General features: G+C 50.8%; 1 protein-coding gene across 1 annotated transcript in view; it reads right to left on the bottom strand.

Moving 5' to 3' along the window:
- Positions 1-7,427: 7,427 nt before the first annotated feature.
- LOC125106849 (protein arginine N-methyltransferase 8-like) overlaps positions 7,428-21,087 on the bottom strand; it is a 16,731-nt gene continuing 3,071 nt past the window's right edge. Inside the window, 4 exon segments of the mRNA XM_047741468.1 lie at positions 7,428-8,217; positions 8,220-8,268; positions 9,030-9,151; positions 17,654-17,804. Coding sequence (XP_047597424.1) covers positions 8,186-8,217; positions 8,220-8,268; positions 9,030-9,151; positions 17,654-17,804 — 354 coding nt within the window. The 3' untranslated portion in view covers positions 7,428-8,185.

The raw sequence follows: 21,087 nt of genomic DNA, 5'->3' as shown, positions 1-21,087 counted from the left end.
GCTTCCATGAACAGGGACCCCCCTTTTATAAGCAGCTACCATGTGCCGCATGCTGTGTGGGGTGAGTCAGCAGGCCATCTCAGGCTATCTCATCCACCACTTGTAAACCCTGCAGAAAGGTGTTCCTCTCATCTGCATTTAACAGAGGAAGGATTCACGCAGAAACAAAGACTCCCAGTAACTCGCAGCAGGTCTCAGAGCCCCTGGCTGCAGGAGTCAGCCTCCCGCCCCAGGTCTGTTTATCTCTAACTCTGGCTGGAGTTCAAGGCATCAGCCACTACCATGAAACTGAGTGGGGAATCTGGGAAGCCTGGGTCTTTGGCTTTAAGCACAACATTGTATCCAACTGAGCTAACCAACCGTGGCCAGGAAGCAACTGTCATAATATCAGAAACCTATTATGACCCACGAAGCCCACGAAGTCTGTGAGTTGGAAGCGATGCTGAGCCTTCTGCTCCCTTACAAACTGCTGCTGGGGCTCGGAGGCAGCAGAACCAACCCGAGATGCAGAGCCTGCCTCGTACAAACCCTACCAACCCCCTTTCGCCTCTCAGACAATTACATCCTCTGAGCTGAGGGAAGCCATCCTTGTGGGGAGAACAGTATGACATGACACCAGAAAGGATAATGCAAATAATCTCAGAGTGGCACAGATTGCCCCTTTGTGGATCCCTGATTGGTGAACAAGGCAATCCTACAATGAAGCGATTTTTTACTCGAGCCATTTTCCACAGCAGCGTCCCAGAGAAAGCCTCAATCTCCACCCTCCCCTCGTGGCTCCTAGAGGCTCTGCCTGATTTACGTTGACCTTGTCTGTGGTCGTCTGTGGTTTTCTGAAGTAGGCAGTAGGTTAAGTCTATTACCAGATTCCAGGGAAAGAACTACCAACTCGAGCTCATTAAATGGCGAGCATGTTCCGGGTACAAATCTTATCTTGTCAGTTTCCTGATTAAACCCTCAGCGGCTTCTCAGTGTCCAAGGCAAACACCTCTATGACACGGTGGTCCCTGGGACTCTTGACCGTGGGCCCCGGATCTTCTCACTGCTCTCCCCTGGCCTGCCTGGCCTTTGCTCTTCTCTTTTCCTCTTTTTCCAAATATGTCCAGCTCTCTGGCTGCCTTTGGGCTGGGCCTTGGCATAGATGCCTCCCCATCCCTCCCTCCCTCCCTTGCCTCGCCCCTCTGTCACTGTTTTTGCAAGTTCCTGCTTAAAGTCATATCTTCAGAGAGGCTCTCTTAAAAAAAAAAAAAAAAAAGATCTTTCTGTTTCAGAGGGAAAGAGAGTGCAACAGGGGAAGGGGCAGAGGGCAGAGGAGAGAGAGAGAGACAGGCAGATTCCCACTGAGCACGGAGCCCCCGTGGGGCTTGATCCCATGACCATAAGATCATGACCGTGACAACAGCCTCCCGCAGCCTCTGCTTTTCCTCTTTCATCATATTTGTCATTCTCGTTCAGGCTCTGCTTCTCCGGTCGCCTGTCCATTGCGGGAGGGCAGACACATCTGTGGTGCTCACTCCTGTGTTCGCAGCGCCTAGTGTCATGTCTGCTACATGGGAGGGGCTGGAGAAGTCTCTGTGGAACGGGGGAAGTTAGGAACGACTACCTGCTTGGCTCTTCTCGTTCCAGCTGGGACTGGACCCACAGCCCTCATGCTGCTGATGAAGTAGCATCCCGTGCTTGATCCAAAAGCCATGCACAGTCTCCAGACAACAGGTGGCAAGGGTAGATCTTCCACGTCTCGTGGCAACACCCAACAGTGTGTGCAACAGATATTTCTGCATCTCTAGATTTGCTCCTTCCTCCCTGCACAGATGTTCTCTTGGGAGGCTCCATCCTTGCCCTGGGCACAGAGAAGGCTTCCTATTGTTCTGTTCTTCTATTGCCTTCTGACTCACAATGCCACAGTGGCATGTGCCTCAGCCACATTAATGACAATCTGTGACACTGGGGAGGTGGCTGGTTATTGCCGATTAAGTGGAGCCAGACAGCTCTCATCTAAGCATGTCTGTGGTGTGTCCAGATGAGGATGCCAGCCAGGTCCCCACCTCAACCCTCTTGCCAGGCCCGGAGTATGCTTCCAAGCTACCACACTGCCCTCGAAGAGAATAGGTCCTCTGAGTACACAAACTCAATACCTTATTGATCAAACCAACTACCGCTAGAGGAAAACTCTCCCAGGAATGGCACCGTGTGTCAGATTGTAGAGGAGAAAGAACCTCTTGGATTAGCTATGGTTGTTCTCCACGGGACACGAGCCAGGCTTTAGATGTAGGCTCTAGGCTCTGTCTCAAGGTCACCAGGATGTCCTTGTGTCTGGAAATGTGGGTGGAGAGAGCCGGAAGGACAGGGGGCCTGCCCAGAGTGCCCCGGGTGGGGTTATGGCATCTTCCTGATCGAGGAACTTCTCGTTCTAATGGAAGGACACGTGCTGTTGGTGTCAGTCAGTCACCTCCTGCTGGGGTCTGGGAGATCTCCACAAACCACCTGTGAGGCCTTTAAAGAGCTAATGGACTGGAGCCACCAAGCAGGCCACTCTGTCCAGGGCTTTTGGCAGAAACCCTACATGTGTGTCACCTGCAGCGACAAGCCTGCAGTCAGGGGGCCGCTCCAGCTGCTGACCTTGGCTCTGACCGCAGAGCCTGCTGCCCCAGAACCTTCCAAGGCCCGCAGGCACTGGCAACCATACAGGCTTCTCAATAACAGAGTTGGCGTACAGGGCAGAAATATGATTAAAATAGCAATTATAACTGGAATTCCGATGGTGCTTTACAGGTTCCAAACATGCTTTATATTAATCTCATTCCATCCGGGTCATCTCCTCCTGAGTCTCACAGAGGTGGAGTGACTTGCCCGAAGTCACACAGTCAGGAAGCGGCCCCACTGGGGTTTGCCTCCCTCTTTGGCTCCAACCCTCACGGCGTGTGGCAGAGTTGTCCAGTGACTGGTGCTTCCCTTTGGAAGAGGGGGACAACAGGGCCTGGGCTGAGTGACCCAACACCTGGGGAGTTTCTTCTGGCCAGTTCATTCCGCCCTTGAGGCCGAGATGCTAGCTGGTGCCTAGAATTTGGGAAACCCTTTTCACTTCTGCTGTGATAAATTACTTATGGTTAGGATCAAAAAGGACTTCTTTGAATGCTCCATTCTCTGAAAGGGGCAGCTGGATCTTTCTATGGGATTCACAGAGAGCGCATTTTCCTTCCATTTCACAGGCTTGATAACTGAGAGATGATAAGGAGGCTAAGACTTCACCATCCTCCCTGACACAGAGCTTGTGTCGCTGAGCTGGGCTCAGGACTGTGGGTGTGGTAGGATGGAGCCCGTTGAGAAGCTGATAGACGCTTGTTGGCCAACCTTCTGGTCATTGACCGTGATGCGTCTGAGCCTTAGTTGAATAGGAGTTCATCGCTTCCCATGGGTTGGGCCCCGGGCACCCTGGAAGGCTCCAGATGTGGTTAGACAGATGTGAGGAGATCAACCAACCCCAAGCAGGCTTATTCTGGCAGTCCCAAGACCATAGGCCAAGGATTGGGGCACAGCCTGTGGTGGCCCAAGGGTCAAAGGCAAGCTAGAGGGCCACGTAGATGGGGTGGCGCGAGGAGCCAGGTGCGCAGGGGGTGCCATTCAAGACTCCAGGCAGGGACCTAGAAAAAAATCTGTCTTCAGGAACAGAGCTCCAGAACCCAGGGTGGGCCCCCCTCCCTCTGTACAGGGGCGAGGATAGAGTGGGGTGCGAGAATGAGATAGATCAAAGATGAAAGATAGGAAATTACCCCATGAGGACAGACCCTTAACCTGGTGACCCATCCTAGGCACGAGAATGGCTGAGACGTCCAGCTTAATTTCACTGTGTGCCAGAGGTCCAGATCAGGCTGGGCCTTTGGGGTGGGGTGCCAGTTGTGGTGCCAAGAGGGAGGAAGGCAGCAGAGACAGGGAAGAAGGGAGGGCCTGGCACAGGGGAGAGAGACTCCATGGGGTGGTTTTTACGAGTAAGGAAAATGTCAGCCTCTCCCCAGGGGCACAGATAGAAGGACAGGGAGCCAAACGGCCTTGAACGGCCGCTGGACACATTCTATGATGTCAAGCTGGCCAGCTGTCACCCTGTCTCCTCCCACCTGCACCCCCATGCTGTTCAAGGGGATGGACAGAGAGAGGCCAGTTCCCATGCCTGGAGACTTCGTTCTATGGGGAAAAGGGATCACGCATACAACAGCCCTCAGAGTGACTCAGCCCGGATAAGACCTCCAAAGAGGCCCCAGGGCTGTGGGTCTGGGGAGAAGTTGGCTGGGAGTGGAAGGGAGAAGTTCCCTCAAAGAGGAAGAAGGGAAGAAGAGAGACAGGAGTACCACTAATAGGTTTTGTACAGTCTCTAAGAAAAAATTTTAAAAAGCAGACTCAGGGAAAAAAAAATAAATAAATAAATAATAAATTAAAAATAAATTAATTAATTAAAATTTTTAAAAAAATTAAAAATAAAAAAAGCAGAGTCAGGGACAGAAGAGGTTTCATACGTGAAGTCATCTTTGCAGTGTCCCTATTGTCACGCGAAGACCTCATCTCACACACTGACTTCGATTCAGAACGTGCTCCAAGCAGATCAGGGGAAATTACAATTCCCCACTGCAGCATTCCCGTGGGCAGGAGGAGGGGGCTGCTCTGGGGAAGTTCTTCCTTCGTTGCCTCTCCAGGCCTCACCCCAGCAGTCCAGGAGCAGAGATGGGAATATGGGGCAGCAGAGGCTGGAGACCCAGAGCCAGGACAAGCCTCAGAGGTGACCTTCCCTTCTGGTGGCTGGAGAGGTCCAAAAGACCTCTGGACCTCTCTGTTCAGCCCAGTCCTCCCCTGTCCCCAGGAATGTCAGGGTATGCCTACAGGCCCCAATGCCTGGAGCCCCTGGGGGGCGGGGTCATCAGACTGGTTGGCTCCTGCCAATGTACAATTTTACCCCATTGACCGTGGATGGAATCCTCTGTGAACTTGGCTGGGCTCCCTACCCAATGAATAGGCAGAAAGGGTTCCCAAGTGCCACCACCGAGAAAAGCCAATAATAAGTTTCCCTCAAATGCCACTCGGACAGAGCCTCTGCTCCCATGTCCTTCTTCAAGCCCCCTTCTCTCCCCTAACACATTCATGCTGTCCCCTCCAGTTTTCCTGTCCTTCTTGTCTAACACATGGACTACATGAGGTGAGCTGTCTTTGTCCAGATACAAGGGGAGGCCTCCAGACCTGGGTTCGGAGGGACCAGCACAGGCGGTGAGGGACCATGGGCAGGACTGAGTTCACCTCCCAGCTCCGCTACAACTCTGCTCTCCTCATGGGCTCAGTGGGGCCTACAGAAATGGGTGGGGTTACCTGACCCTAATTCCTGGGACTCTGTGGAAGCCCACAAGTACATTATGGAAGGGTAGGGACCATCGCCTGCTGGACTCACTGATCATTCTCAATGGCACTGCCAGCCCCCGGACACCCCACCTACAGCCAAGCCAAAGCCTCCTCTGCCTCCTTCCCATCTTGGCCCAGTAGGCCCACCAACTCCTCTAAAGGGCCCTTCTTCCTTCCCAGCACCTGGGATATGTCTCCCAGGGGAGATGAGCAGATGAGATACACTTGTCCCAGAAGCTTAAGGAATAACCCCTGAAACCCAAAATCAAAACACCTTACCACGCCTGGCACAGTACATGGGCTTCCAACCTACGGAGAGTCGGTTACCACACTTGGACCGAGGCTGCTAATTTTGCTCACAGCTCTCTATAGGGAATATGATTGGCTCAGCCCAGGAACACAGGGCAGCCTTTCACTAGCTAGAGGGAAACATACATGGGCTCCAAGGGGCCCAGCACAGCTTTTCTTGGGGCCCCTGAGTACTGTTGTGCAGTGCTCACACTAGACCAAGGGGCAGGGGGGACCGAAATTCACATTGCCTGCGAAGCAACATCCCCAGAACTATGTGTGCCTTCAGGAGGACTTTTAAAATCCAGGCAAAGAACCCCTATCTGCCCAGAGAGCCGGCCCCCTTTCTGAGTGACGACGGTCCCAGAGAGAATATCTCAGAACTGATGGAGGCAAGAGATAACATAAAGATGCAGGTGGGTGAAAATGTGGTTCTGGGCCGAGTGGTGGGCACCCAACCGAGACCCAAATATTGCTTGAGGGCAGCTTCTGGTGAGAGCGAGCAGAACTGGCAGCAGGAGAGAGGAAAGAGAGAGAGAAGGTCGAAGATTCCACTGACCTCAGAGTATTTGGGCCAAGGGGACTCCAGGGTCACCTGCATACATCATTTTCAGAGGTGTTTGATTTTGGTCTTGGTTCCTTAATATTTCTTTATTTCATTTTCAGTTTTAGTAGTAGAATCCTTTTCCCAAAGAAAATTAAAACAGACGAGGGAAGCATTGGGTTGTTTCTTTTTTAACCTGGGAGAGGGAAATCCAGAGCTCTGGCCACCTTGACCCTGGCCCCTCTCCCAAGCCTGAGGGCTCCCCAGGACACAGTGTGGAAAACATTCACCTGGTCCAGCCCCCTTTCCTCAGCCATGATAAGGTGATGTGACTTGCCCAAGGCCCACGGGGGCAAACCTACACCCCCACAGCTCAGGATCCAGGTCCTGTTTCCTCCCACAGGGCAAAGAAGCAGGCCCTCAGACTCCTTGGCAACTGAATCTTCAAGGCATCAGGGCCTGGGTCCCTGCCCTCAGGGGGTTGTTTGCAGCCACAGAACTCTCTAACCTGGTCCTGCCCTCTCCACGATGGAACCAGAGTCTAGAATCTAAGAGGTGACAGGTCTGAAGATGTTGAAGGCACCCCAACCATGCTGGGGGGGGAGAAGCTGCAGTGGGAACCTGGGGTACCATCCTGGAACCCAGTGTCTCACCGGGGCTCAGTGGGAAGGCCCCGTTCGAGGTGGGTGAGCTCCGGCTGGCACGGAGAGTAGCAGGGCCAGCAAGTCACTGACCACGTTGAGGGAGCAGGGATGAGCCCCTGTGCAGTGCTGCAAACTTTCAGCACCTGGGACAAGAACAATCTCCCCGCTGGCTTTCCATTCAGACCCTGCCCCAGTTTCTCCCCAGGGATCTGGGACCACCGTCTCCTGCTTTGTCCAGGCCCTCCCAGCAGGACACGTACCCAGATTCTCTGGTTCCTGAGCTTGGCCTCCCTCCAGGTTACAGGTAGCTTCCTGTTCTAGAGTGTTCTCGGTTAGCTCACATCTTCCCACCCCCTGGGGGGTTGGCAGGGAACATGCCCTTGGACCAGGCCTGTCGTCATGGTGGCTTCAACCAGGAGCTGCCCTCTGGGGGCCTGCAGCAGCATCTGTTGCTCCTTGGATCTCTCCTTCCAGCGTGGCCTCTCATGTCCACCCTGAGCCCTCCCACCCCAGAGCCCCAAGAACACAGCCGGGCCACTGCTTCGCTCTCATGTGCATTTATTGAGCGCCAACAGAGTGCGTGGTACTATGCTCAGGGTTCAGAGACACAGTCTATCAAAAGGAGACCAGAGCCGGTACAGAGAACGTTTCATAGCTGCTTAACATCTGTAAGGGATGGGGAAGGGGGAAAACTAATCACAAAACAAATTCCTATTCGAAAGCAACAGAATCTCCTCTGAGAGTAATATATATTCTACGCACACGCACGCACGCACGCACACACACACCCTGAATGAACACAGACGTATACCCACGTGGTTGTATATGCATGCATATACAGGTGGTGTGGGCAGAGAAACTAATGGGTCTGCTGGAGGCGCGCACGCACGCACGCGCACGCGCACGCACACGCCACCGCACAGACGGGTGATCTGGCTTACGCTATCAAAGACACTACGTGTCCAGGTTCTAGTGAAGCAGTCTGTCCTAGATGCCTGCAGCATGCAAAACTTGGAAGTTCCGGAGATTCACAGTTAAGGAGGACAATGGGTATACGTGTGCACTTTTCCATCCTCGGGGCCCCAGCCCCAGCACTGGAGGCTGGTCTGTGTGGGCGACAGCAAAGCCTCGGTGAAGGGCTCCCAGAGCAGAGTCGGGGAGCTGGAGGCTCTGTGTCCCGTGGCAGGGCCCACGGGAGCCCTGGTGAGTTCACCAATCTTCAAGGCAGAATTTAAAACTCTGGTTTTCGAGCGTGGAGTCCTTGTTACGGAGCCGCAGATGGAGGGAAGAGTTTCTCTTCTTGCTCGCTCTCTGCAGCTTCCCACGTGTGCTAACGCATTTTGTAGTCATTAGATACAGATGTTCACACAGCTGTCCCTTAAAATCCAAATCTACCGTGAAATCGAGGTCTCGCTGCAAAGGAGGGGCGAAGGGTCCTGGGGTTAGCGTGGTCGGGAGTCGTCCCCCCCCCCCCCCCCGCACCGGCTCCTGCCAGTAGGGGGATGGGTGACTACCGTGTTTCTAAGGTTTTCTAGCGAAGGGGTTCCCACGAGCAGCCCTTGGGAATCTATTCTGGTGTCTCATTATCCTGACAGGAAGTGCTTTGATTTCCAACCTAAACCCTTCCTGTTATAATACAGAAGCATTCCCTCTGAGTTCATCCTGAGAGAAAACAGAGTGGGGTGCTTGAGTCTTCCATAGCACAGCCCTCAGAACATTCTTCAGACTCTTTCAACACACAGGCTCGCACCTGCCATTACTCAGAAAGAATCGCACAATCCCCGACCCACCAGGCCCACTGAAGAAAGGCGATCTGAACATCTTCCAGGCCAGCAGAAGCTGTTATTTCCTGGCTTGGCTTGCTCTAAATGAGCTGTACCACAGCCTCTGTGCCCAAAGACCCCAGATGAAGAACTGGAAACTGTCCTTGAGGCTGAGAGGCCAGAGCTGGGCCTGGAGAAAAATCTCTCATCCCTGAGTGTTAAGGACCATAGCTAGAGCCTTCAGTGACACCTAGTCTGGCTTTCTACTGCCCCTCCCCAGTACCTGGTCTGTTGGTACACAAGGCACTAGGGCACCTGGGCAAGGGGGTCCTGGGAGCTGCGGGGAGCCAGCTCCGTGGGTCCCTTCCTCTCTCTGACCCTGCCCCAGGCAGAGATGGCTTCAGCACTCACCACATTTTTGGCATTTGGCTTCATGGATATGGTCCCATAGATTTCTTCCCCCCTCCGGACAGTGAGGTAATCTTCTAAGTAGAAGACAGTCTGCTTCCAGTGGGTGTAGGGGGCATCGGGGGCTGAGGGGACAAGAACAGGACAGGTGGGAAGGAAGGGTCACAGGAGATATCTCCAGAAGGACTGAGGCCGAGACCCTGCCTAAAAGTGCTGGGCTTCTTCTGGGATTCACTGAACCAACACCCAGCACTCTTGCAGGGTCAGGGCCCAACCCCCATAGCCTGCTGCCCCAGAAACCCTCATTCAGCCCCCGTGCTTTGCTTCCATCGAATTCCCATCTTCTCAGAGCTCCTGATCTTCCAGGGAATCAGAAGAGAAAGACTGGTATCACAAGATCATTCCAAGGGGTGGGATGAATACCCTCTCAGCAACTGAACTCATTAATGCAGATGAAACTCAAAATGCTACTGTTTTTAATAGTTCAACAGTAGGAAGATATTCAAGCAGTGTAACAGGGAGATTTGGAGGTAAGCCATCCTGGCTCCCCTCAAGTGACATCATGTATGCAAATTCCATAACTAAACCCATGTCCCACCGACAGCCCATCCTATACACAGCTTTCCTTGCCACTTCTCTGCCCCAGAACTAAACCTAGTCTCCTTGACCCAAGCCTGCTGTGAGGTTTCAGCAGTGTCCTCCTAACTGGATCAAAAAGAAAAGGGATGGGGTGCCTGAGTGGATCAGTTGGTTAAACGTCCAACTAACCAACCAAGGTGAGTTTAGCTCACATCATGATCTCAGGATCATGAGATCGAGCCCTGTGTCAGAACCCATGCTCAGCAGGGAGTCTGCTTGAGATTCTCTTCCTCCTTCTCCCTCTGCCCTCCCTCCTCAGATAAATAAATAAATCTTTAAAAAAAGGAAATGTGGGATAATTCTCATCCCACAGATCCACCACTGGTACACAGCCCACGCCTCCTGCAGGATCCCAAACCAGACCAATGCTGGGGCCTTCCCTGTATTAGCCAATGAATCCTATCTAGCTTCTCTCTCGACACACTACATGCTCAAGAGCCAAATGAGGGGTCCTGCGTATGGGCCATCTTCCTCAGTGCCTCAGTAGGCTCTCCCTTCCTCATTCGTCAAGGTCACTTCCTCTGGGAATCCTTGCCCAAGGCCCACCCTGAGCTTATGTGACCACAGAGCCTATCACACTGCAGTGCAAAGGCCTTTGTCTTTTCTCAGCTGTTTGCTTCCTCCATAAGACTGCAGTTTCTATGAGGACAGGTGCCAGGCCAGGCTTCTTTACTGTGATATCCTTGGCACCTACACTTGCTAGATCTGTAAGTACTGAATAAATGAGCGAGGGCAAAAACCCAAATAAGTTTGTTATGCTTCAAGGTACCATAGATGTTCAATTCCAGTGGAGGCTTTGAAAACTATAAGTAGAGGAACCCATTTTAGTAAGTTCTTCTTGGCCCGTTAGGGTCTTACCTTCCTCCACCTGGATGTAGGACTCCTTGATACCGATTTTCTCTTTGCTTAGGACCAGAGCTAGAGATGAGACTTGGGAGAATATAATAAGCGCCTTTCAAATACTTCAGAAGCCATCATATGGAAAGTCTCATACATGGCCTATATGGCATTTGAGGCAGAACAAAGGCTAGTCACTAGAATAACTAGAATGCAAATTTTTAATCCATCGGGAAAAATTAGGGCTGTTCTGCAATCGTCTGAGCTACCCAAGGTCCAGCCTTGAGGTGTGACTACAACTACCACTAACAGGATTTATCGTGCGCTGAGTCAGACCAGGTCACTTCTGAGATCTTACAAACCCCAAGACCTATTTAAATGGTGGTGAAGGGTCTGTCTTTCTTCACCCTTTGCAATAATCTGGCTTGATCAAATGTCAGTGGTTTGGTTAAAGATTTGTGTAGCCTTCAATGTGTGCATTTGGGAAATCAATGCAAACTCAAGGTCATGGTGGGGGAAAAGCAGCCTGAGCACTTAGAAAGAATCAAAGGAGGATCATGAATATGCAGTCTGTGCCTCTTAGATCCTAGATCCCCAAACATACCAGCCTTGGTGGCCTCTAAGCCATACTGCTAATCTACGGAAAATGTCCATCCATCCCAGCACCTTCCCTGCCAACTACATCTAAATAAATGGTCAAAAGATAGTCTCTGGTGTGTGTGGAGAATGGCAGTTTATGACTGACAGCACTCTCGCCCCCACTTCCTCCTACACCAGCTCAGACAGGTGTCTCTCCTGTTCTTAAAGACCTTCAGGCAAGGAGACTCAAGCAGCTTCCTTCTGTCACCTAATCGGATGCCTTAGAAGAGTCCCAGGGATTTCACCGCTCAGGGTTGGCAGCCATCAAGCCTAGGTGTGTCTGATGGTTGTCCAAATGTATACCAGGCTTGGGTTGGAGGAAAGTGATTTTTTCCCCCTTGACATCAACATCAAAGTTTGAGAACCTCCCCAAACATTTCATTTCTTTGACGGGTCCATTGTTTGTGGGCTAATTATCTAAACCAGGTTTCAAAAATACTAATTCTCTATCGAGATGTCCAGGAGAAATTGATTACAATTCAGATGTCTCGACCCTACTCTTAGAAACTTGAATTCAGTCATTCTGGGGGGACGTGAAGGGGGCAGACTTGCCAAGACTTAAACATCTCCCCCCAGGTGTCGTAGACACACAGCATGGCTGAAATCATGCTGCGAACCCAGTCTTTGCATCTAGTAACATCTCTGGATGGGCAAGAGTGGAAAGGACATTTAATGAGGCAACAGCAGGCCCAGTTTCCTGCCTCCCCATTGCCATGTGTTTGCACTATGACCCTGGCACACATTTTCTACATCTATAGAATGTGGGGTGTGATATTTATAATCCTCTGAGGATTAGATGGGATGACAAGGGGAAAGGGGATACAAAGGGTGACCATAGACAGCTCCAGGTTACTTGTCTTTGTGGTTTAACTATGAAGAGTTCTCCCTTTCACTATGAAAGTGTCCTTAATTGAAAGATCAATTATACGGTCACTGTACAACACACTAAGCCAATGGGAGGGTATCACTAAGCCATTAAAATATAATAAGCCATTATGATATCATTCCGATATCATCACTATAGGAAGTGGTGGATATCATTTTGTTTATCCATAATCTATGGTGCTGACCTGCAAAGATACGCTGCCTCACTCTAGTAGTGCAGAATGTCCTCAGGAAGCATCTAGAATGGTGGCAGGTGCAAGGATGAGCATGCAACACAGGGCTGTGGATGACATCTAGAGCTCTCATCAGGGAATAAGTCCCTCCCTCCCTCCCCTGCCCCAACTCTGATCTTCAAAATCATGCACCTGATTTTCAGTTTTCCCTGTTATGAAGATATCTTTATACTCTTAATACCCTGACCCCACACGCCAACCTCCCCTTTTCTCCCTCCCCTTCCCAGTTTCTCTGGGCTCTGGATTGTGAACAGCTTTTGTTCTATATTTTGAAGTGAGTGTGACCAGTGCTGTCCCCAGCAGGCACTCCTCCACTCAAAGACATCAATTCAGGATGTTTTTCATGTGCCAGCTATGGCCCTAAATTTGGGAAACAGCAACCTGTACAGCCTTGCCTCCCCTTCACATCCTGCAGCCTCAGTGAGAAGGCACTCAGGCTACTGGGTCATCCTCATGACCAAGGACAAGGACGGTAGAGCTCAGGGGGTTGGGGGAACGAATGGCAAAGGCCCCTCCCAAGAATTCCTTTCCCGGTGCTTTCAGAAAGGGAGTGGAATCCTGCTTCCTGTTTCACTTCCCGGTGTCCAAGTGCCTGGTAGCTTTTCCTGAAATTTAGAATATTTTCTAGCTATCAATTTGTAATATAGTCCCTAGAGGATCAGAAGCTTTTTGGAGAATGAAAGACTATGCACCAAGAAGTTTCTTTGACCTGCTACAATGACTCATGGTCACTGGATGTCAAAGCTGGAAGGGGCTGCTAGGCATTGCAGTCCAGCCACATCATCTCATAGATAACAAGCCAGAGTCCAGAAGTAACCTAATCAAGGTCCATCTCCTGTATCTGGCCATCCTACCTGGCGGACTCCTGGAAAAACAAAGACTCCAGCCCAGGCCTGCTTTCTACTCAAGCAACTGCCCCTCCACCCACTCCAACTGCCCCAAGGGTCCCAGTTCCCACATCCTGCCCCACCCACTGAGGATGGGGGGCAGCCATGCCCGCTGGCGGGCACAGCCTGGAACGCTGGGCCCCTGTGCCCATTTGCAACAGCTTCTGCCTGGAGCTGCAGAGAGGAGACGCCAGAGCCATTAACAAGGATTGTTTTCAAGCTGCACACCACGTGATATGCTCTCGAGTGGGCCCCCCAGAGCCAGCTGTGGCTGGGCTGAGACAGAAAGCTCGGCAGATAATTGATGGGAAGGTGGCACATACAGCAGGCTTCACTCTGCATGAATTTTGAAAATAGCTGAGACTAAACAATACAGTGTTCTGACATACACATACATGTGATCAAACTTTCTTTAAAAAAAATAGCAAGGGGATAAGGAGTACAAAATTATTCGGAGTAATGTTCATCTAGAGGCTATATGGGGGGGTGATGGGATGGGATGAAGCATCCGTTTCGTTATGTGGCGAGCTCACAGGGATTAATTATGCAACTGTGAATTAACTTACTTATTCATTATAAATAGCATCATTATATCCATTAATAATGTAATTCAGGTTAATATTTATATTCTAATTAGTAGTAATAGTTCATTTCTTGATATTAACTAATGCATTTACATTCTAATAACAGTAATACATTTCTTTCTAGTTACTATTGCGTTCTAGTTAATAATACTTTATTTACATTCTAGTTACTGAGTTAGTGGTGAGTTCACAGGTGTTCATTATATAATAAATAAACAAGCAAAAATTGAACAGTGACTGACCCAACGATGTCATGAACCAGGAATTAGGGTTAATCTAATTCTGTGCATCTGAGGTCCTCAAAAACAAAAAACAAATACTCTTTTTCTGGGTGGTCAGAGTGCAGAGAGTCTGAAAAGCCCACTGCCAAGCCCACACTACCTGGTAAATATGTATGCCATGTGTTGGAAGCAAAACCCCCTATGGTAACCCCCCAAGTTGGTTGAGGAAACAGATAAGGAAATTATTTCCGCTGATCTCTAACCATATGGGGATGCTGCAGCACAAGGGACCTACAATAGCTAGAAGGCAAAGACCTTGAAGAGAAAAAGGGCGTATCACACACAGTAAGGATATGGATTTATCTTTCCAGAAAGGCATTGACCATCATCTTGTTCAAGCAGTCATGAACGGCAGCAGGAGCTCTCAGACTGATCTGTGTATCGTAGTCACCTCAAGGGCCCCACTCCAGAGTCTCTGACTCAGAGATCTGGGGTAAGTCTTGAGAATTTGCATTTCTAACAAGTTTCCAGGTGATGCTGATGCTGCCAGCCACAGACCACACTTTGAGAATCTCTGTACCAAGCGTGGGGAACAGAAGGCTGTAGGACCTCCGGGTGACCTTTCAGACCTAAGTTTCTGGGGTTCTGTGCAAAAAGGAGTCTACATAACACCATAGTTGCAAAAAGACAGATGAGTGAGCTCAGACCTTGATCTACACCCCTAGTCTTTGAGCCTAGGAAACACAGTCCTCATCATCTCTCCCCGGGACCTGTGAGGAACTACATGGGGGCTGTGACCACAGAATGGGGCAAAACAGCACCAGTGGGTTGGATGGAGACTTGAATGCTGGGAGCAAATCCTCACCATCCCTCCGCCCAGGGCTGACCTCTTTGATTCTGAATTTGAGATTAAACAATCCTCCTTCATATGGGGGCATCTGGAGTGTTGTCCTTGCCACCACAGAGCCATCTCTGGACAGCGGTCTGGCAGGCTATCTACTTGACCTCAAGAAATGGAAATAAACTCAGGGAAGGGATAAGGGGTAGCGATGGGCTACAAGCTATAGGGCTGGATCCTAGGTTTTACAAGAAGAACTTTTTCCAGAGCACCCCTAGTACCCTTCCTCGTCGCCTACAGCAGGGCAGGCCCCAGGGGAGGCATCATCCTGGAGAGAGTAGAGGCAGGCCCAGCTGTAATGGCTCCAACCCCAGCTTCTAGTCACAGCACGGTCCTCAAGCAGGCTCCTGCTCAGCCCTCCCACTGCTACCATGCTGCCCCACTACTGTGGGGGAGTCTGAATCTCACCCACCCTTCAAAGTCCAGGTAAAACCTCTCTTCCCCTCCTGACTACCAGGAAGGCCATCTCACCTGCTGCCCCTCTAAGAAGGGCAGTAGCTGAAGATGACCCAAATTGGGGGGTCTCCGGTTTTCCCCAAGACGGGGGGTACCATCCCTGCCCTAGATGGTGGGGACCAGCAGATTGTGGTCTTGGTGGTCAAGAGACACCAGTTCTGGAAAAAACCCTTCTAGGAGGGGTTAGAGAAGTCTTTTGCCCCTCTGTCCACAAGTAAAAGAGGATCACTGTCACCAGGGCTCCAAAAAGTGAATAATCATATCCTCAGATTCTTATAGAACACACTCACCCCTGCCACATGCAAGCTCCCTCGCCCCCAATGACGTGCTCCCACCTCCTGGGAGGACTTCGCAGGCGTGATCAATAGGAACATCTTCCCAAGGGCAGGACTCGGATCTTGATAGACTCATTGGACAGAGATGTGTTTAGGACCTACTGAGAGCCAAGCTCTCCTCTAGACGGCAGCAGGACAGAGACTCAGGAGATGTGACCCCAGCCCACAGGGAGACTGAGAATTGCATAAAAAGAGTGAAAATACTGACTAAACAATGGTACATCTGGCACAGGAATCCCATGTAGTTGTCTCAAAAAAAAAAAAAAATACACTAGCTACACCTGTGAGGCTGTGGAAGGCTCTCCAGGGTATATTGTTAAATAAAGACAAGGAGGCAGAGGGCTGTGCGTTTCCTATGAGCCAACCGGTGTTTTAAAAATGGTGTAGTTGGGATGTGGTACTATACTTACCTAAGATGCCACCCATGGGCGAGCTGGGCAAAGGGTTCACAGAACTCTATGTACTATTTTTGCAACTTTATATGAGAAGTATTTCAAATAAAAAGCCGAAAATACAAAGGTGTATATAGGTATGCAGGTGCTTCTCCACCATTGAAATGTTTGGAAGGATACAAAAGAAGTCGTTAACATATGTCTCTGAGCCAGAGTTGAGATGCAATGGAAAGAGAACTTTTTCCTTGATTTTTTACACTTTTTTTTTTTTACAGCGCCATGACTGACTGACATAAACACAGGATATTAGGGAGCCCCAAGGAGGATGCCTAACCTTGACCAGGAGGGGAGGAGGGCATTCATTAACAGCTGAGGTGGGAGATGAGGCCTGTGCTGGAGTTGGCCAGGCAAGGGGTGGGATGGAGGAGGTGTTTGGGGCCGAACTGTGTCCCCGCAATTCATGAGCTGTGGCCCTAAGCCCCTGTCCCTCAGAATATGACTGTATTTCGAGATAGGGCCTTTAAAGAGACTGTTAAAATAAGGCCTTTTGGGTGGGCCCTAATCCAGTATGGTTGGTGTCCTTGTAGAAAGAGGGGATGAGGGCACACAGCAGAGGAAAGGCCATGTGAGAACGCAGAGAAGAGGAGGCCACCTGCAAACCAAGGAGAGAGTCTCAGGAGAGACCAAACCTGCGCATACCTTGAACTTCCAGAACTGTGAGAAATAAATGTCTGTAGTTTAAGCCACCAGTCTGTAGTACTTCATTATGGCAGCCTTACTAGACAAATATGGGAGGAAGGAGATGACAAGAGTCTCTGACAAGATCTTCCTGTCCCCATGACGCACCTAGAACAGGGGTTGGCGTGGGCAGAGACAATGGCTTAGAGACTTAAGAAGCCTTGCTAAGCTCAGGGACTGCAAGGTGCTTGGTGTGACTGGGCTGTGTGTGCAGTGAAGGGACATGGTAGGAAGGCAAAGCAAAGGAGGGGCAGTGAGAAATGAGGTGACAGAAGTGGGCTAGGGCTGGGTCATGGAACCCCCACTTACCAGACTAAGAAATTTGGGCTCATCTGCTGCAGGAAATGAAACACCTCTGAAGCTGGGCCAGGAGGGAGAGCACAGATGGTCTTTGGGGAACAGTGTCAGGAGCTTAATGAAGGAAGGATTGGGGTAGAAGCAGCAAAGAGAGGAAGGAGACAGGGAGACATGGGCTCCCTAGGTCTGCAGCCTAGGGGGAGACCCATTGAATCCTGTGGGAGAGTGAGGCAGTGTAGACAGGGAAACCTTACTCCACTCTGTATCCTTGCCCCTTGCACAGAATATACTTAGTAGATGTTCAATGAACAAATGTGCCTTCGAAATGGGGCCATTCACCTCTGCCTCTCCCTGCCCAACACGCACTCTCGGGGTCTTACCATACCCACTTCCATCTACCTTCTCCTTTGGCAGCCAAAAGCCTGGGGAAGTGCTGGAGAAGGCTTACGAGATGCCAAGCAAGCCCCCCACACCCTGCTCTGGCCCCAGGTCCTGCCCCCACGACAAGGCCAGCCCCTGCCACTTCAGCAAAGCCTCTACAGGGAGGCAGAGGAGGGTCTGGAGTGAGTGCCCACAAAAGGCTCACCTGTGGAAAACCCCATTTTCTTGTGGCACTTGGTAAATTCAATATTAAAATAGGTGACCAGGGCATGGACGTAGTCATTTCGCTGTATCTGCAGGCAGAAGGCAGATGTGAACGACAGCTCTTCGGTCTTCACCGTATAAATGTCGACTTCCTACAGCCCGGAGGAAAGAGAATGCCAACAGTTAGCGCCCCCACCAGGTCTGGGTCTTGGTCAGCAGCTTCCTTCCCTTGGAAGACCACCCACAGTAGACTCTCGGGGTGGGGGGTGGGGTCATTACCCTCGGGGTGGCTCCCCAGTCCACCCATCGCCCTCCCAGTGACTTCCTCCATCCTTTCTATGGTGGGGTATGCTCAGGAAATGGTGCAAACACATTTGAATGTGAGGGGAACAGAATTAGGAAGGTCAGCCTTCTGGGAATGGGAGGGGAGGAGAGGGGAGACGGGGATGAATGAGACAGAGCTTTCCTGAACCTAACTGAGTGGCCTCAGAGCAGTCTAGCTCAGCATCACTCCCTTCATCTAGTGGTTCTCCGAGTGCAGCCCCAGATGAAGGGCATTAGCATCCCCTGGATACAAATTCTGAGTGGGGGTGGGGTGGGGACGGCAGCTCAGACCTCTGAATCAACACAGCGATTGATTGGTCCTTTTTCAAGCCCTCCCAGGGATTTGGGTGAACCAGATTCATCATTTCCCCATTTTTTGATGTTCAAGTTCTGAGCAACAGGAGACACTAAGTATTATCTTGGGATTGAAGATAGGAGCCCACCTACAGTTACAGGCTGAACTGAGGAAAGTTCTGCTGACCATCTACACTAGCCTGGATGAAAGAAAGAGAGAGAGAGGGAGGGAGGGAGGAGAGAGAGAAAGAGAAAAAGAGAAGAAGGAAGAAGAAGGAAGGAGAGAGAAAGAGAGGAAGGAAGGAAGGAAGGAAGAAAGAAGGAAGGAAGAAAAAGGAAAGGAAGAGGGGAAGGGAGAGGGAGAGAGGTGGAGGGAGGGAGATGAAGGGGGAGAAAAGAGAAAGGAAGAAAGAAAAAAGGGGGAGAAATAAGAATTTTTCAGTTGACTGGGGAATGGAAAACACAAAGAACTAATAATTTTAACAATTTCAGTTGGGAAGTAGCTGAAAATCAATGTTGCGTGGGGAGCAAGTATAATGAAAGACAGTTTGCAATGTGCTGTTCTTTTCTGTGTGAAGGATGCTGACCTGCTGTTTGCTGGCTCCGGTGAGACAGGGTAAACCTTCCAAGAGCCCTAGAGGCATCCAGACAGCTTTCTGTGAGGTCTAAGGAAGCTTCCCATTGCTGGGTTTGTATAGCAAGGACCTCTGTCCTGAAGACTGTAAGAACCAGACAGAAACTCTTGTGCCTGGACTGGTTCCAAGGGGTTTCTCCTGAGACCCGGATGATGGAATATGTTGGGGATAATTAGGAGAGGGGTCTGAAGGTGGGGAAGGAAACTAGAGCAGGGAAGACACAAAATGATATAACAGAAATGGCTTTTATCTCTGCATATTTCTAGAACAAATAAAGAGCAGACACAAAGCATTCCAGGGACTTGAAAGAGACAGAGGAAGAAGTTTGGTCAAGGAGGCAAGTCCGATCAGAGCCCTATTGTGGTCTGTAGTGTGGAGCCATCATGTCCTCCAGGGGAAGCTGCAGATCTGATGTGTTGGTTGGGAACAGGATAGAAATGCAGATGTAGGGAAATGGGGAGCCTCTTGGTGATGTCACCTCAGATGCAAGTTTACTGTGCTTCTAGAACCAAGGATGGGGAACAAGAATCAGGGGAATGAGAAGCCATGGGTCAAGCATGCAGAATTTGATGGGATTAGAAAACCATCAGTGTGAGAGCCCCTTTGGTAGCCTCCCTGGGGAGTGGCCATCTGGTGCTGGCTTGAACACCTTTGTGGGACTGATGTGCTCACTACCTGACAGGCAGCTGATTCCATCTCCTGACATCTCCAATGGTCAGCTCCCTCTTCAAAATGAGTGAGGAGAGTACCCACTAGTCTCTGTAACTTCCACCCATGGCTAATGCCTCTTCCACCTCACAGGGGCCCCCTAAACCTTTTCTTCTCCAACATAAACTGTGTCTGTTTTCTCATTCACTTCTCATAAGTCATGATTTCGACTCCACCACCCTCTTGTTTGGGACATACTTCTAGCAGCTTCTGATCTCAAAAAGCACACTGCTGGCTCAGACAGCACGAAGTCAGCCAAGCCTCCTCCCTTCACCACATCCTCACTCATGCTCCTTTTTCCTTTTGTCCTGGACACTGAGTGTAGGGTCCTCCATTCTATGTCATCCTGCTATGTGTGGTCCATGGCACCTGTCAGCATATATGACATCCGTTAGCCCTCCGGCCACAGGCTGCCCATGGTTTCTTCAGGTCCACAACCCAGAGCCAGATGTGGTTAACCATGTATGTTAATGGCATCAGCATAGTCCACAAGGCTTCCGGTGCCCACACTCACCGACTACCATCTCCTTCTTCGCCAGGGCCAGATGACCAGGCTCCAGGCTCTTTCCAAGGTCCTCATTTTCTTTTTCTCTTGGTCCCTCTGCTTTCAGCCTGCCTGATCTTTCCACAGTACATCTGGCTTGTCTCAGCAGCCTGCTCCCTGCCTCCTGCCCCCACCTACATCAGACTGGAGTTCAGGGCAGAGACTGCCCGTGATGGGTCTGTGTATTCCCGCTGTGTAACCTAGCACTTGACAGTCCTCAGTCTTCTCCCTACTGGCTTCCCTGCTCGACAGAGCTCCTGCTCCCAGCCCCAGGCCTCTTCTCCAAACCAACCCCCTAATCCCTCAGATCCATTCAGACTGCACTGCTCTCTGAATCCAAAACCTTACATGACTCCATATGGCTTACCTACAGATCGTGGACCTGTTGGCCTGAACACAGACAGTGAGCCCCAAAGGTAGGCTCCGGGACACATCTGGACCTGGCTCCTTTCTCTGGGCAGCCCCCTCACTTCTTCACAACAATCAGGGCATGTGCTCACACACACACCATCCCCCTGGATCAGGAGTCCCACCTCCCTAGAGTCCTGCTCCCAGACATGTATCAACCACCGTCAGCTATTGACTCCTCTGTTAGCTGACAGGGTTCACGTCATCCTACGGACATTTGCATCTTAATAGGGGCCCCCGAAGGAGCAAAAGGCTTCGAGACAGACGTGATGAAGCTGTACATTAGAATGGTGACAATGGAGGGGCACCGGGCTGGCTCAGTCAGTAGAGCGTGCAACTCTTGGGTTGTGAGTTCGAGCCCCACACTGGGCATAGAGCTCACTAAAATGACATGACATGACATAAAATGGTGACAATGGAGGGCGGTTGATTTTGGCAATAGGGGTGGAGCCATCTGCGAAGGTGGCCCTGCTGGCTGGGTCGGAGATGCAGAGGCCCTCAAAGCTCACGCCCACCTCCTGT

This window comes from Lutra lutra, chromosome 8 (genome assembly GCF_902655055.1).
Source record: "Lutra lutra chromosome 8, mLutLut1.2, whole genome shotgun sequence".
Classification (NCBI taxonomy): domain Eukaryota; kingdom Metazoa; phylum Chordata; class Mammalia; order Carnivora; family Mustelidae; genus Lutra; species Lutra lutra.
This window is presented reverse-complemented; position numbering and strand designations above follow the sequence as displayed.